General features: G+C 42.3%; 1 protein-coding gene across 1 annotated transcript in view; it reads left to right on the top strand.

Moving 5' to 3' along the window:
* TSPOAP1 (TSPO associated protein 1) overlaps positions 1-16,029 on the top strand; it is a 168,560-nt gene that overhangs the window by 66,435 nt on the left and 86,096 nt on the right. Inside the window, exon 5 of the mRNA XM_066601563.1 lies at positions 7,625-7,870. Within this exon, the coding sequence (XP_066457660.1) occupies positions 7,625-7,870 (246 nt within the window). The remainder of the gene's footprint in view (positions 1-7,624; positions 7,871-16,029) is intronic.

The following is a 16,029-nucleotide window of genomic DNA, read 5'->3' as shown; positions in this document are numbered from 1 at the left end:
CCTGCAAAAAACGAGCCCTTACATGGCCGTGTCAATGGAAAAATGAAAAAGATATGGCTCTTGGAACGTGACTGGAAAATTAGATAAAATTAAATCATTGGCCCATTTAAAAAACCTGCCCTGGTGGGTCTGACAGGTGGTAGGAAACCCACCATTGAGGGGGTTAATAAAAGGGCTCAAACAAAGGCTGGGCAAATATCTGTCTGAGATGATTTAGTGAATCCTGCATTGAGCAGGGGGTTGGACCCGATGACCATGAATCTCTGACTCTATGAATCTTTGATTCAAACTAGAGCTCTTTGGCCATGCATTACCAGTGATAGACTTCATTCTATAAACCTATTAAGTAAAGTGTCCCCTACCTACAGTGATGCATTGTGGGGATCCATAATATTATGGGTCTTGAAGGCCTTGAATGTGATATAGGAATAATGATGTTTGAGGATTAACAAAGCATTTTAGCGTGAAATGTTCTCCCAAGTGTAAGAAAAGTAGGTTTGACTTGTACTAAATGGATCCTACAGCAGGGTAATGACCCAAAACACAGCTGAAAATACACAAAAATAGTTAAGAAGGAAAACTGGACTGTTTTTTAAAACTGGCTAGCAATAAGTTCAGATCGCAATCCAATTGAAAATCTTGGGAGAAGCTGAAATCTGCTATTGGGAAAAAAATCTGCAAGCAGTCAAGGGCTTGAGAGCATTATACTGGAAGAAGCTACTAGCAGACAGATGCAAGAACCTAACAGAAAATACAAAAACAAACTCCTAGGATACCAGATGCCAAATAGCATTCGCTATAAACGGTCTTAAAGGGGTTGTCTCGCGAAAGCAAGTGGGTCTATACACTTCTGTATGGCCATATTAATGCACTTTGTAATATACATCGTGCATTAAATATGAGCCATACAGAAGTTATTCACTTACCTGCTCCGTTGCTAGCGTCCCCGTTGCCATGGTTCCGTCTAACTTCGGTGTCTTCTTGCTTTTTTAGACGCGCTTGCGCAGATGGATCTTCTCCCTTCGGCTGGTCTTGGAAGCATCGACGTTTTGGCTCCGCCCCCTTGTACGCATCATCGCGTAGCTCCGCCCCGTCACGTGCCGATTCCAGCCAATCAGGAGGCTGGAACCGGCACACGTCATGGGGCGGAGCTACGCGATGATGCGTACAAGGGGGCGGAGCCAAAACACCGATGCTTCCAAGACCAGCCGAAGGGAGAAGATCCATCTGCGCAAGCGCGTCTAAAAAAGCAAGAAGACACCGAAGTTAGACGGAACCATGGCAACGGGGACGCTAGCAACGGAGCAGGTAAGTGAATAACTTCTGTATGGCTCATAATTAATGCACGATGTATATTACAAAGTGCATTAATATGGCCATACAGAAGTGTATAACCCCACTTGCTGCCGCGAGACAACCCCTTTTAGATCGTTCACACCTGTCAACTAGTATTTTTAAAAATAGTTTCAATCTCTTTTTCCTAATGCTGCATGTGACCTATTACCCCTCTACAGTGTATACTAGATGTGACCTGTAATTATCTGAGAGACATGTGACGAACATGTTGTATAATATAATATAAATATAGCGATTTTCCATTTACATGCTACCTTCTTGTTCCAGAAATTGAAGAATTCTAAGTAGATTTGAAAGCTTGCTGTAACATAATTTCTTTTTGTTAGCCATTAAAAGGTATATCATCTACAAGATTACTTGGTTTCGCTTACTGAGAGCAATCACATTTTGCTCTACTGGCTAACAGGATACAAAACTTTTTTCTTTGTACTGTAACTCAGTGCTTGACTTTTGGCAGCTGTAAGACAACATTCAGTAATTGTGTCGAATTCACTAATATTTGTCATTTCTGTGTACATGGCACATATCCAGTAAAATCTGTATCCTTTTGGTTCATAAGACCAAGTAGCCCTCCTAAGTAAGCTTGCTACATATATTAAAAACACGATTTATTTTGTTGCCATAAAATCTTTTTCTCAGATGTTCATTGCAGGACATAGCAAAGACCTCGGGAATAGCTCCTGCCGCTAGGAGGCAGACACTAAGCAAAGGAAGAGTTGACTCCTACCAGCTATACCCCTCTTGTAGCCACTCAGGTAAATCATTTTGTACACAAACAGTAAAAGAGGAATGGCCCACATGCTAACTGAATATATAACTTGAAAATAATATACAACTAACCAAAGTAGTGAAGGGGGAAGCCGGAACGGACAAACAGCTGGTTCCCCCCGAACAAGGGGTGGGTGCTGTGTCCCCCAATGAACATCTGAGAAAAGGATTTTACGGGGACAGCCAAGTAAACAGGATTTTTTTAATGTCCTTGGAGGACACAGCAATGACCTAGGGATGTTCAAAAGCAGTCCCTGGAAAAGTACCTGTGATGCGAGCAGGGTACTGCCGTCTGCAAATTCCTGCGACCAAGAGCAACATCGGAGGATGCAAACATTTGCACTCTGTAAAACTTAATAAAGGTAGGAAATGAAGACCAGGTCCCAGCCTTGCAGACCTGAAAAGCAGAAACATTATGGGACACCACCCAGTAGTCCTGCCCTTAGTACATTAGTCCTCAATGCGCTTACAATGTCAAGATTGTATGGATGACGTTCTGTAGGGTGGGAAAGCTCCGGACAGAAGTAGGGCAAAAAGATGTCCTCATTGTGGTGGAAGGATGAAGCCACCTTGGGAAGAAAGGCTGGAACCAGATGAAGGGCTGCCTCGTCCTAATGAAGAACCAGAAAAAGGGACCTACGTGATAGTGTGGTGAGCTTAGAAATGTGTCGAATGGAAGTGACGGCTACAAAGAAGGCAACCTTTCATATAAATTGGGCTAAATCAGCAATAATGTACACAATGCGTAATCCAATTACGATTCCCTGCGTGCACGCTAGCGGACTAACAGACACCCAAATTTAAATATCTGGGAGTGAATATAGTGCTAGACCATGAAAACACAATAGCTGAAAATATAGACCCGTTATATGACTCAATAAACTCCAAGGTCAAAATTTGGTCAGGACTACCCCTGTCAGTGGCTGGTCGCATAAACCTGATCAAAATGGTAATTCAGCCTAAATGTCTTTACTCCCTGCAACACATATCGGTCAAGGTACCAGAGAATTCTTTTCGAAGATTAAACTCTTTGATAATCAGATTTATATGGGGTCCATCCAGATCTAAATTAAAACTTACCAGTTTGCAAAGACCCAAAAAACAAGCCGGGATGGCGTTATCGGACTTCAAACTATACTATCTAGGGGGACAGCTGAGGAACCTCCGCTCCTGGTTTAGCGAGAAGATGCCACTAACAGAACATTATTTGGCCAGCGAAGTAGCCGGACAAAATCTGATAGGCCTTCTAGAACACCCAGAATATACCAAGACGCCTAAACTATTACCCTTACTTAAACTAGCTCTATATGTATGGCAGACAGCCAAGAAAATCCAACAATCTACAGAAATAATGACTGACACCCCTTTATGGGGAAACCCTACTCTGTTGTCAATACAGTCATTGCAAGATGTTGGGTACTGGGCCACGCTAGGGATAAGAACATTAGGAGACATATATGAAGATAACACAATGCTATCCTATACACAATTGTGGGAGAAACTGCAAACACCCAGACTACAACTCTTCAGATACTTTCAATTGAGACACGCTTTAGACGCTCAATTTCCACTAAATACCACCAAAATCTCCAACTATCCAATAGTGGGAATTTTAAAGACACAAGGACCTAAAGGGCTAATATCAATGTTATATACACATCTATTATCGGCCGAAATGGAACAAGACCCACTGTTGGTATATGATAAATGGAAAAGTAACATTCCCACATTGACAACAGAAGACTGGCAGGAAGCGATGAAATCACACTTACTAGTATCGCCAGCAATAAATAATCAACTCATACAATTATATATTATACACCAGACATATCTCACACCAGTCCGTTTAAACAAAAGGGGCAGAAGTAATACAACAGACTGCCATAGGTGTCATCTATCAAATGCCGATTTTTGGCATTTAATGTGGGAATGTACCTACGTCAAAACATTTTGGGAGGAAGTCTTCATCTTTTTACCAGGACTCCTACCAGTTCCTCTAGATTCAAACCCAACAATAGCAATTTTTGGACTTATAGATGAAGAGGCATGGACTCACTACGATAAAATATTCATTAGAGAGACACTATTTATGGTCAGGAAGACGGTGGCTATGTGATGGATGGCAACTAGACCGCCCACTATCTCATACTGGATGAGACTAGTGGATACCATAATTCCCTACGAAAAGGTAATTTATCAGCACAGTGGATGCCCAGAAAAATTTGAAAAAATATGGGGTCTATGGACAAACTCGCACAACACATTATAAGTTAAATGAAGGTTATATTTGAAACAAACAAGGAAGAAATAAACACGCAACTACACAATGTACCAATATGTTAAAACAATTTATTAAATGTTAAAATACTATAAACAATATTGCAATAACTAAAGATGTACAATGTAAAACACAAGAAATATATTGTATGGAAATGACTGTAACCAATATAGGCAATATGTTAATTAAAACGAAGTTAAAAAAAAAAAAGGCAACCTTTCAAGAAAGCAGATGGAGGTAAATGTCACGCATTGGCTTGAAGTGAAACAATTGTAAATCATCTAAGACCAGATTGAGGTCCCGAGATGCTGACAGAATATGGTAAAGGGGCAGCATGTGCCAGTTCCTGAAGGAAAGTACACACTTGGAAGCCATGGGGCGTTGAATAAGGATTGATAACATGGAGATTTGACCCTTTAAGGAACTGAGACTCGATCCCTGGTCCACGCCTGATTGGAGGAAAGAAATACATGGATTACAGATAATGCAGCTTGCCTCATCTGAAAAAGGACTTCCACACTCTATGGCAGATGTGAGAGAGAGAAGGCTTACTGGCTTTGAGCATAGTCCGGACAACAAGGTTTGTGAATCCCTGTGCGTTCAAAACTGAGGATGCAAGCCATGCTGTCAAACGTAGTGTATGCAAAGGCGGGTGTAGAGCTGGGCCCTGCCCAAGCAGATCCTGTCTGAGTGGTAGGAGTAGGGTGTGTGAATCAGTAGAGACACGAGATCAGCGTACCGAGGACGGGTCTTACCCGGGTCCATGATGTCCCCCAACCTGTGGAGCAGAGGAGCCGCAGAAAATGGTGCCCAGGATGAGAGGCACGGAAAACTGAAAGCGGGATCTATCGTTAGTACCGAAATTCCTACCCCTGGAAATGTATCGCGACCAATCATCATAGAAAGATGCTTGAATTTAGGCTATCAGTGTTGAGAACAGCAGGTGCTAGAAGTCCCAAGGTGACTGAAAAGCGGGAGGGACAGAAGGGGAGGAGACCAAAAGGATGCAGGCGAGCCAGAAGTGGAGTTAATTCGAGTAGCAATGGCATCGGAAGTGGAAGCGGGCACTGCGCCACTGAAATTGGACGCCTGATCACGATGACTGAAAGCAGTCCGAGTGATCACTAGGTCAGTACAAGTGATCAGAAGTCCCCATAATGCGGCGCAGTCTAAGAAAACTATTGTGAGAGGAATGACCTTTGCATGCGGGCTCCCCTTCCCTTGGGGCTGCAAGGGATCCAGTCACATGGAGTGGTAGCCCCCGAATAGGAATGGGAAGAGACAGGAATCCTTCCTGGTGTCCTTCCTCAGTAGGGCAGTAGGGGGATTCTGTCATCCTATGAAATCAAAAGGTCTAAGGAGCACCAGGATCTTGCAGATCTACAACAGGAAGGTCTGCCTCATGTGGACACAGAGCTAAAATGAATTTAGCCAAGTGGCTACAGAAGGGATATAAGTGTCAGAAGGAGTAAATTCTTCCTTTGCATAGTGTCTGCTTCCTAGTGTCAGGAGCTATACCCAAGGTCTTCGCTGCTCCCCCCCCCCCCCCTAATGACACAGCAGAGAAATATAACTTTTATTTTTACATATTAAGAGTTGAGATAGCCCGAATTATTAAAAACACAACCACTGTGCAAAATGTAGTAGTCACTGTAAACCAATTCTGTCACTATTTAAACCAGCTAGCAAACAGTGGCACCGTTCAGTTTCCTAGTCCCCTATAAGCACATTGGATACTATATTTATAAATCCGTATACCACTGACTGCTGCCATATTGCCTATTCATGTTTATACTGATTGATTTCAATGGGTTAGTTCACATTTTATGTATGCCTTGCTTTTCTGCGCACCAAAGGTCCCTATAAAATTTAATGGGAGGGGGTGCAAATACTCAACAAGATGCGGAATACGCTGCATAATTCCGCTGGTAAAGAGCACATCTGGAACTCAGCAGACTATTTAGCCATGTGAAGTTACGTGTCTGTTTGCCGCACGCAAATGACCATGCCCTGCGAGTGGAAAAAGTGCAGTAAAATATGCCGTTACATGCTCAAACAAAATCCTGTTCTTTGCCCAAAAACATTGCACTGAGGTGAACACAAGTGTGCATACGCTCATGTGAAGGAGCCCTAACAGATCTAAAAACACTGAAGCAGCAAACTTTTTGAAAACCAAATTTGTGTTGGCCTGAAAACTATTCGGCCACAACTATATACGGATCTAAAATTGGAAAGTTCCAAGCAATCAAATCTGTACTAATGGTACCTTAGCTATTTATTATATGTGGGCTAATGTTTTGTCATGTTAACATATGCCAAACCGTATAAGCAAAAACTTTAAAAAAGGAAATGTAAAAAAAAATTTTTTCCAAAGAACCATCTCATGGACACTTTTTCTATTAAAATGGGCCTTTTGGCTCCCCTGACATGTCTGTTTTAGTAAATACTTATATTCTTCATGAAATAACTCTCATCTTTTTACAAATCTGTAAGTATTTTATTCCAGAATGGGTAAAAACCCCCTGAAAGAATATTTTTTTCAGTATATCTATACATATATTTTTTTCTCCAGTTGATCATTTTATACCTGTATGTTTTATTTACAGAAAATTACTTTTTAATGTTGGACTGGAATGTTACATCAGTTGAGACAATTTTCCTTATTTTACCTTTCTATTCTTTTTATTTGAACTTAGAGGGTATGACTTTTACTGGCTATCCACCTGAGAACCTCACAGATCCTGATAATAGGGGTCTTTGTGTCTGCCTTTTCTCCTCACTGGGTTTACTGCACCCCCTGCAGTGACTTAGAGATTGAATGGAGCATATGTGGTGCTGCCCCATTCATTTTAGTGGGGCTGATGGAAATGACAAAGTACCAAGCGCTTCGTTATCTCCGCCAATCCCCATGAAGATGAATGGAGTAGAATCACACGTGCTCAACCTCCTCTTCATTAAACGGAGGATGCAGTGAGCCCATAGTGAGGGGGAGAACATGGGACCTCCGTTCTGGGGATTTTGTGTGGGTTCTCAGTGGGGAGACCCCCACTGAATAGACTTTTATTGCCTACCCTGTGGATAGGTGATGAAAGTCAATCGTGGTAATACCCCTTCTAAATCTACCCACTTTCCTCTTTTTAATGCCTATTATGTTAGGTATGTGTTATGTCATGATTCACATAGTGTACTTGTCATTAATAATTATTGTTACATGTTATGCAGGACTTTCCAAATTACTTGAAGCTGAGTGACTTTAACCGTTTGTTACATGAGTCCCAGAAGGAGGTTCTGCGGTTACAGAGGCAGATCGCAATGAAATGCTTGAAAGAATCACTTAATTTGTCAAGATCTGAGGCTCATAGTTCTCCAATACCGGCTGAAGATATAAGTGAAAGACCGAGTCCTTCAGAGCAACCCAAAAGGGATCCAGACAGTTCTGTAACGACAACATCGATGGACTTTGTTCAGGTGAGAAAAAAACTGCAGTCAACGTATATTTATGTCCTGTAGTACTTACAGATTACTTACTGCTAAACCAGCTCTTCTTCAGTGGGCACAGAAGAAGCAGCGTTCCACCTTTTAAAATGGGATGTCTGGTTTAGAAACCTCGTTTTCAAGTTTCTTGTTAAGGAATTCTAAATTATTACAGGGTTTTTAGGGCCCTCATCTGATTCACACAATGAAAAGGAACTGCAAATGTAGCAGCCGCTTCATCCAGGGCGCCGCTGACCAGATAACTTTTGGCTTTCCACACTAGGATTTAGGTTCAGTTCCATCAGGTTTTCTTTGCCCTGACTGCCAAGATGGCATTGTCCGCTGCATTATTCTACCAAGTAAATGAAAGTAGGGATGTGATGGTACAAGGCAATGGGACTCTAGAATCGGGTACAAAAGAAAAGTTATATCTGTCATGGAGCCTTTAAAGGTGTAAAACTACGACAGCGGTATGATCAGACCGTTAGGAGAATCTATGTCTCCAGCTTTGGTATAAAAGTTATAAAGTTTATTCAGCCACCATTAAAAAAAAGTAGGGGTGCACTATCCGATAAAACCAATGCAACACTTTTCTAGCTGTACCATGTTCTTAGTCGCCGCTTCTGATGTCGCACATAAACCTTTTACCATCAAGTCATATATTAATTCCACTTCCCCGTATGTGGTTTATTTATTGAGTTGTTCTGTGTGTCGTGTCCAGTATTTTGGATGTACCACTTGTAAACTGTCAGGATGGCTGAGCATGTTTTGGGGGTCCAACTCCACTTCAGGTTCTGCCATGTGTAATTTGGCTTGTGTGTCACGTCATTTTAGGGTAATGTGAATTCTGTTTATATCATTAGTATAGTAAAAGTTAACTGTCCTCCCGTGTCGGTAATTGGCAAAAAAAAACCCCACCTGTATTGTGAAGGTTTTTTTGGATCATGGAGTTACATACCTCTGTAGAATTGGGCTTGAATTCTAGGCATGATATTATGCATTTTTTAATTAATCTTTTTGTTACAATGACGTTAAATATAACGGCGTATTCCATAATACCCGGGGTGGAGTTTTTCCATCCATCTTTTGGTTTCCTAATTGCCATATGCTTTTTTATAACACTTGTTTTATGTTTGCTGCGATTAAGAGCTTGTTATAGCTTGAAACGCTATGCCGTTCGTTTTATTTGGTGGCTTACCTCCTTTTTTTTTTTTTTTTTTTTTAATGATGAGTGAATAAACTTTATAACTTTTGTACCTTTTCATTTTCCTACTACCCGTGAGCTTGCCTGGCATTCCTCCTCTTCCCTGTGCTTTGAGTAGATCTTCGTACAGACCAATTTAAAACTAATCATTGGATGATCAGCTGATGTTTATTTTTTCTTTTGGTGAACAGACCCATAGCCTGATACCTGCATCTTATAAAAACTGCTGCTGTTCTTATTATTAACCGTTTATCGACCACCAATATGCCTTTTGACGGCTTGCGGTGTTGGGGTATGTGTGGAGGGGGATCGTGTGGTGATCTCCCTCCATACATTGCAGGCGCAAGCTGTTTCTTACAGCTGACACCCACTTGCAACAGCTCCCATAAGCCGCGCGGCTCATCGGATCTGTTAACCCTCTAAATGCCGCTGTCAGTTCCCGTACGCCTCCCCCCCACAATGAGATTGCAGGGACCCGTGGGGATATCATGGCAGAGTGCCTATCAAGCCGTCCCCGTCGGAGGGCTTGATAGAACGCCTCCGCTATAGCAGTATGATGTAATGGAGCGATCAAAGCATTGCAAGTTGTTGTCCCCTCTGGGGACTAAAAAAAAAAAATATCAACAAAGTTTTACTAATTAAAAAAATTATATTTTGACATATTTATAATAAAAGAATCTAAATAATAAAACAAAAATACATATTTGGTATTGCTGCGTCTGTAAAAGTCCGATCTATTAAAGGAATGCATAATTTACCCTGCGCAGTGAACGTTGTCATAAAAAAAATAAAAGAATACCAGAAATGCACTTTTTGGTTCACATAGTGGAAGAAATACTTCCACTTTCACTTTTTAGTACATAGCACTCATTGAGCGCTGTGTACTCAGGAAAGGAGTAGGCAGAAGGGGTTCAAAACCACTCCTGCCTTCTTTGGGTCACAGCTGTGACTAACAGCTGACAACCTGACCTGCTTCTGATTGATTGCAGAAGCAAGGGCTTTAATCCCCCGCCGTCTTTTTACTCTCGGCTAGGATTAAAGCCCAGGACCAAGCGCTGTAAATTTATAGTGCTTGGTCCTTAATGGGTTAAAAGTACTTCCCCTTATCTTTTCATAATATGATGTGGTAATTATAGCAGTTTGTGTACTTGTGCCATCGCAAAAGAAATGTTATAGATGTAGGGAGAAATAATCGTTCAGATTCTCGCTGGATCATGGCATCCGGACAGTAGTCATTCAGTGTAAATGCCGGCAGTGATTGAGCGACTACGGAATTTTTCATGTTTTTCAATTCTGTAGGCTTCAACTCTAATTTTCAGTTTTCCCTGAGTTGGTCAGTGGAGACTAGCTGTGATGTCTCATACACTGCATACAGAGAAAGTAGACCCTGCTCTCCTATCTTTATGTGTCACACACACAGAAGCAGGAGGAACGTGGAAAACATTATATAGCAGTACTGAGCAGTATAGATGTGAATCCAGCACTGACGTGAGATATAACACTTAGTAGAAGCTGCAGCCACATCTCTGCAAGGCTCTCTACTTTTAAATCCCTCCAACACATCCGTTCCTCCTCCTATCCCCCTCCACACTCTATACACTTCTTTTGAGCAGCATGAGATCGCAGTAAGCAAATGCATAACTCAAAAGCTTGACCCCATGGAGTGATGAGGAGAATTGAAATACCAGGCTGCCATATGGCAGATTTGTACCGTTGTTTTCTAAGTGTACAGTCATTGTGGATCCTGCTTTATTTGTATATAAGTATGTACCTTTCACTATAATCCTGCGTGTGCCCCCTGTGCCCAAAACTATCTAAATATATATATTGATTGACCCTCTGTTCACTGTAGAGTAGCCGATAGAAATGGCTTGTGCCAGGCTGCTGGGAGGGTCAGTATTTGGAGCAAAGCGCATGAATTGATGACCCCCCTCCTGTCCGTTGTTCAGAGTATGTTACTACCTCCGTTTAATTTGTGGCAACTGCAAGAAGCTATTTAGTCCCCATGTGTCAATATTCCTACGGAACGATTTTAACACCTCATAGAATCGCAACCAATTGCTGCTGTTCTGAAGACCAAAGGAGGTCCAAAGCACTACTGGATGGGTGTTGCTAATAAAGTGGCCATTCATTGTACACGCAGCAAAATAGAGTAGGCAGCGCTTGAAAATAGCGGCGTTAGAAAGCACGGAGTTTAAGCGCATGTCTGTGAGGGCCCATTGAAATCAATGGGAGCGTTATACTGCGATTACTGCTGCAGTAATCGTGGTAAAAAGCACATTTAAGAGAGTGGCGTTTTTAACAGTTCTAAACTCAGCCAAGCAAGCTGATAATGCCAGAACTGCGCTAACCTGCAAGAAACGCCCCTGAAACAGTCAGATTAGCGCACAGGGGCCGTGAGCTTAGTTGAGTGCTAGCTGTGGTCTTGAGCGGATCTCTTGTGCTGCTGGCCCGGGGTGTGGCTGATTCCTGTGTACTGCCCTGTCCGATGCCGGAGGAAGAGCCCAGAAGGTTCTGGGTTCATTTTCTGGTGTCACAGTGAGGCCGTAAAGCCACTTCGTAAGCCTCTACTGCGATTTGCGTCAGCACCCGGAGAAGTGTATAGTCTTCAGTCGTATGTCGGTGTCCATCTTTGACAAGCTGCTAGGGGTTGTGCGTCCCGGACTGACGTACAGGGGCACGCAATGCATCGGTGTATCTGCTGAGGAACATCTGCTGGTCACCCTGTGCGTAAAAACGCTGGCAAAAACGCTATAACCACATTCTACCACGTTTTCAGCAGCGCTGAAAGTGCTTCCCTTCATTTCAATGGGTGACCCATCATGTTTTAAAACGCTGAAACGCCTGAAAAAAGAACAGACAGTGCTTAAACACGCAGCATTAAAGACGCTGCGTTTTAGCACGTCTGAGAAGCCCCATTGAAATCAATGGGAGTGTGACAGCGTTTAGCGCGGCTTTTAAAACGCAGCATTAAATGCTGAAAAACTGCATGTGAGTGGCTTAAGCCCACTCTCACATGCCGTCAGCAAAACCCCACAATTGAAATCGATGCCTTTTGACACAATTTTACCACAGTTTTCGGGTGCAGGTTCCTGTCTCCGACAGCAGGTTTTAACCCACCCCATCATCCTGATGGGTGATGAGGTATGGTAATCACAGCAAAATAGAGCAGACGAAATCCCATTGAACTCAATGGAGCATTATACCGCAATTACCGAGGCGTTTGAAATGCTGCGGTAAAAAGCGCCTGTGTGAAAGTAGCCCTAGGCTCTCATTGATTTCAATGCACTGTCTGCTCTATTTTGCTGCTGTTAATGCACCTCATCGCCCATCAGAATGATGGGGTGCGTTTAACTACCAAATAAAAACACTTCCCTCCTGAACCTCATTTAAACCTTTAACATATTTAACGGTTTCGATCCTGTCCCCTCTTTTCTCCTATAGCATACACTCTTTGTGACAAAAAAAACCCCAAACACCTAGAAGAAGTCGATGACTACAAAACTCAGGGCGGGCATCATTACAGGCCCCTGTGTGTCTGTCGGAACCATTTCCAGGCACTTAACTGAAGGACATTTGGTCTTGTGACACCCACCCATTGTCACCTCCGTTTGCAGTGGTGTAGTGCATGAAGAAACTGGATTGCTGCAAAGTGGAACCCGGTTATCTTCAGTTATAAACCCAAGTTTAGTTTGGGCAATGACGACGGCCGTGTCCAGTGTCTGCAGACATCGGGGTGAGCTGCTGTGGAGCAGGATTTGGCAGTAGAATCTGTATGGGACCATCTAGGACACCAACTTCATGCAAACTTGTAGGTTGTTGATCTAGTGGCTCAGTTCTCCCCCCGCCTTCCTCCATTTACAGCAAGCAGACAGTCGTTCAGTGTAATTAGCTGTCCTTCACTTATGATTGGAACATTGTTCAGTTTTTTACATGGAGAAACTGAACGATTCTCATTCGCTGCACACGGTTACAGGGGACGATTATGAGGATTGCTCAGTGAATGGAGGCAGAGCGGGCCGGAGATTGCTTCCACCTGACCTGCTCCATTCACAGCAAACCGACAGTCGTTCATATATAAGCGACTGCCTTTTACACAGGCTGATTGTCCTTTTTAAGCCTTAACGACAAACAAATTATCATTTGTCGTTCAGTGTAAATCCCAGAAGTGCCTTAATGATTACATTCCCGCGGTTCAATGAGACTCATTCTGTGTGAAAGGGCTGTTAACAAAAAATTTTTTTAGTGCATCTACTTTTTTTTGTCCCCTGCTTGCTGGTAATTTGGATCCATCTACAATATGAGGCCACGGTTTAATTTTTTTTTTATTTTAACGCTCCCAACCTGGCCCTGAGGGCTTATTCCCATGAGTGTATATCGGCCGGTGTTTTCACAGCCGGCCGATTTTACGCTTCCATCTAAGAAGTCCCCCCGTCCCTCCCCCTCACCGGCTCTCTGCCTCTCTCCTCCACTCCTGCATTTGCAACAGGAAGGGGTGGAGCTAAGCTCTGTTCTGTCCCGCCCACTCCTGTTGCTGGCTATGTACAAGGGGTGGGGAGGGAGCTTCACTCCGCCCACTCCCATTGCAAACCGCTCGAGGGGGAGAAGGGAAGGAGGACTGATCAGATGGAAGCGTATATCGGCCGGCCGTGAAAACGTCGGCCGATATACGCTCGTGGGAATAAGCCCTGATAGATTTACTTTTATGATATTTGCTGAAGGATCAAATCATCTGTTTACGAGAAGCTGAGGAAATGCTCATCTCGTCCCATGAGATATGATCTGTTTTCAGTCTTTACAAGTGAGTGCAGTAATGTATTTTAATAAATTGCCAATGCCTGGTTAATGCACTCAGTGTGTTCTCTGGTGGGTTGGATTTGTGGATCTTTTATTACATTTGCTCTGACTGTATAAGTAGAGGCCGCGCCTGGGAATAAAGAGACTCTGAATGTGTTATTTTCCTGGATACACAAATGACTGATTCTTGGGAAATGTCATGTATAACAAGTGACATGTTTTTGTGTTAGTGACACAATTGATGTTAAAAATATTGAAACTATTGCAGATTTTCTTAATGAGTTTTCGTATTAGTGCAACTTTGACAGACGTCTGAGTAGTCAATTCTTCTGTGGCCGGATAAGGAAAAAAACAAATCGTTACAATTCTCATTCTAGATTTTTTGCAGCTTAAAATGTTTTGCCCATGAAAAATCCTACTGCTCACGAGTTCCTAAAATTGCAAATGAGGTCTTTATACACTATACTGATTTTTCTTGTTAACCCTTTGCTGGTTCCTCCGCACTGCAGCTCATTCTGCCTGCAAATCTTTGGTTGGGCGCACACAGAGCGATCATGTGACCACAACAACTCTCCGCACACTAGATTATCTGTAATTACAGCACAAACGAATGGAATAAGGACCACATTATATATATATATATATATATATATATATATATATATATATATATATATATATATATATATTATGTGTGTGTATATATATATATATACACACAAACACAGAATACATTGTAAACACATAAAGGAACAACACATTTAAAAATAATAAAAAGATCAATCATAGGTAGGCTCACAATAATCATATAAACTATAGACGAAGTGGAAAAAAGAGAGGCTACATGCAATTTTTTTTTTAACAAAGTGTAAATGTACAAATGGCTGAAAAATGCTACAAACATAGCAATGAACCTCTCTCTATATAGACTCCTGAAAAACTTGTAATAACATGGTTGCATACCAGCAATGGGTGTATCAAAGGCATATAAAGACCCACCTCTTTGACCGAGAGGTCGAAACGCGCATCAGGGAGTCTGTGCATCATAGGTAGGTTCCCTGTATGCTCAATAGTCAATATAGAAAGAGGATTATTGTTATGTTTATAGCATTGTTTTGCCATTTGTACATTTACACTTTGTTAAAAATATTGCATGAAGCCTCTCTTCTTTCTACTAAGGCCGCCTACACACAAACGGGCCGGATTCCACATGCGGGAGCCCGCAGCGGAATCTGACCCTGTGTCTAGCCGGCATCCATGCGTACCTCTCATTTAGTCACTTCATCTGTACTGTGGATGGTCACGGCGAGCCGCCGTCAGACATGCGGAGTACAGATTTTTTATTTTAAATGTTTATTTTTCCTATGCCGTTGCTACGTGATGACGCAGAATCCGCGACCTGTACGAAATGTCAATTGCGGAAGGGCCGCTTGTCGGACAGCTTCTATTGACTACAATGGAACCTGTCCATGTGGATACCGCACAAACTAGAATTAGTTTCCGTGAGTGTGCAGTAGGAAGCGCTTTCCCATAGCGTGCTATGAAGGGTATTTGCTGCGGATCCGCATTGTGGACGCCTGCTGCAGATTACACAATGCAAATTTGTTCGTGTGCAGGCAGCCTTACTCTATATTTTATATTTATTGTGAGCCTACGTATGGTTAATCCCTTAATTATTTTTAAATGTGTTGTTCCTATATGTGATTACAATGTATTCTGTGCTTTGTATAATAAAATATATATATATACCATAGTATGTAGTTCTTAATCCATTCTATTGTGCTGTAATTTTGTATTTGGTGGAGTGATATGCAATACTGATTTATTTGACATTTCTACCAAATACTGGCCTTACTGATATATGGATACCGTGTTATTCTTGTACACCATATAGATTTTGCATAATGCTACTGTCTGCAGAGCGTGCTACCGAGTTCAGCCTCTGTACCCAACTTGGTCTGGTGTAGCAACTTCCATTCCCCAGAGAGTGTGTATATACTGTTTAATTATAGTTTCCAATTATGTGTACGCAGGAGATCTGATAGACTGCAGGGTGGTAAGGAAATGCTGGCAAAGTGCCTCTGCAAGGGGAATGTGGGGGGTGGACACAGAACTTCTATGGTTGGCATGTAGGCATAAGTTCATGGGCAAC

Source organism: Eleutherodactylus coqui, chromosome 4, assembly GCF_035609145.1.
Source record: "Eleutherodactylus coqui strain aEleCoq1 chromosome 4, aEleCoq1.hap1, whole genome shotgun sequence".
Classification (NCBI taxonomy): domain Eukaryota; kingdom Metazoa; phylum Chordata; class Amphibia; order Anura; family Eleutherodactylidae; genus Eleutherodactylus; species Eleutherodactylus coqui.
This window is presented reverse-complemented; position numbering and strand designations above follow the sequence as displayed.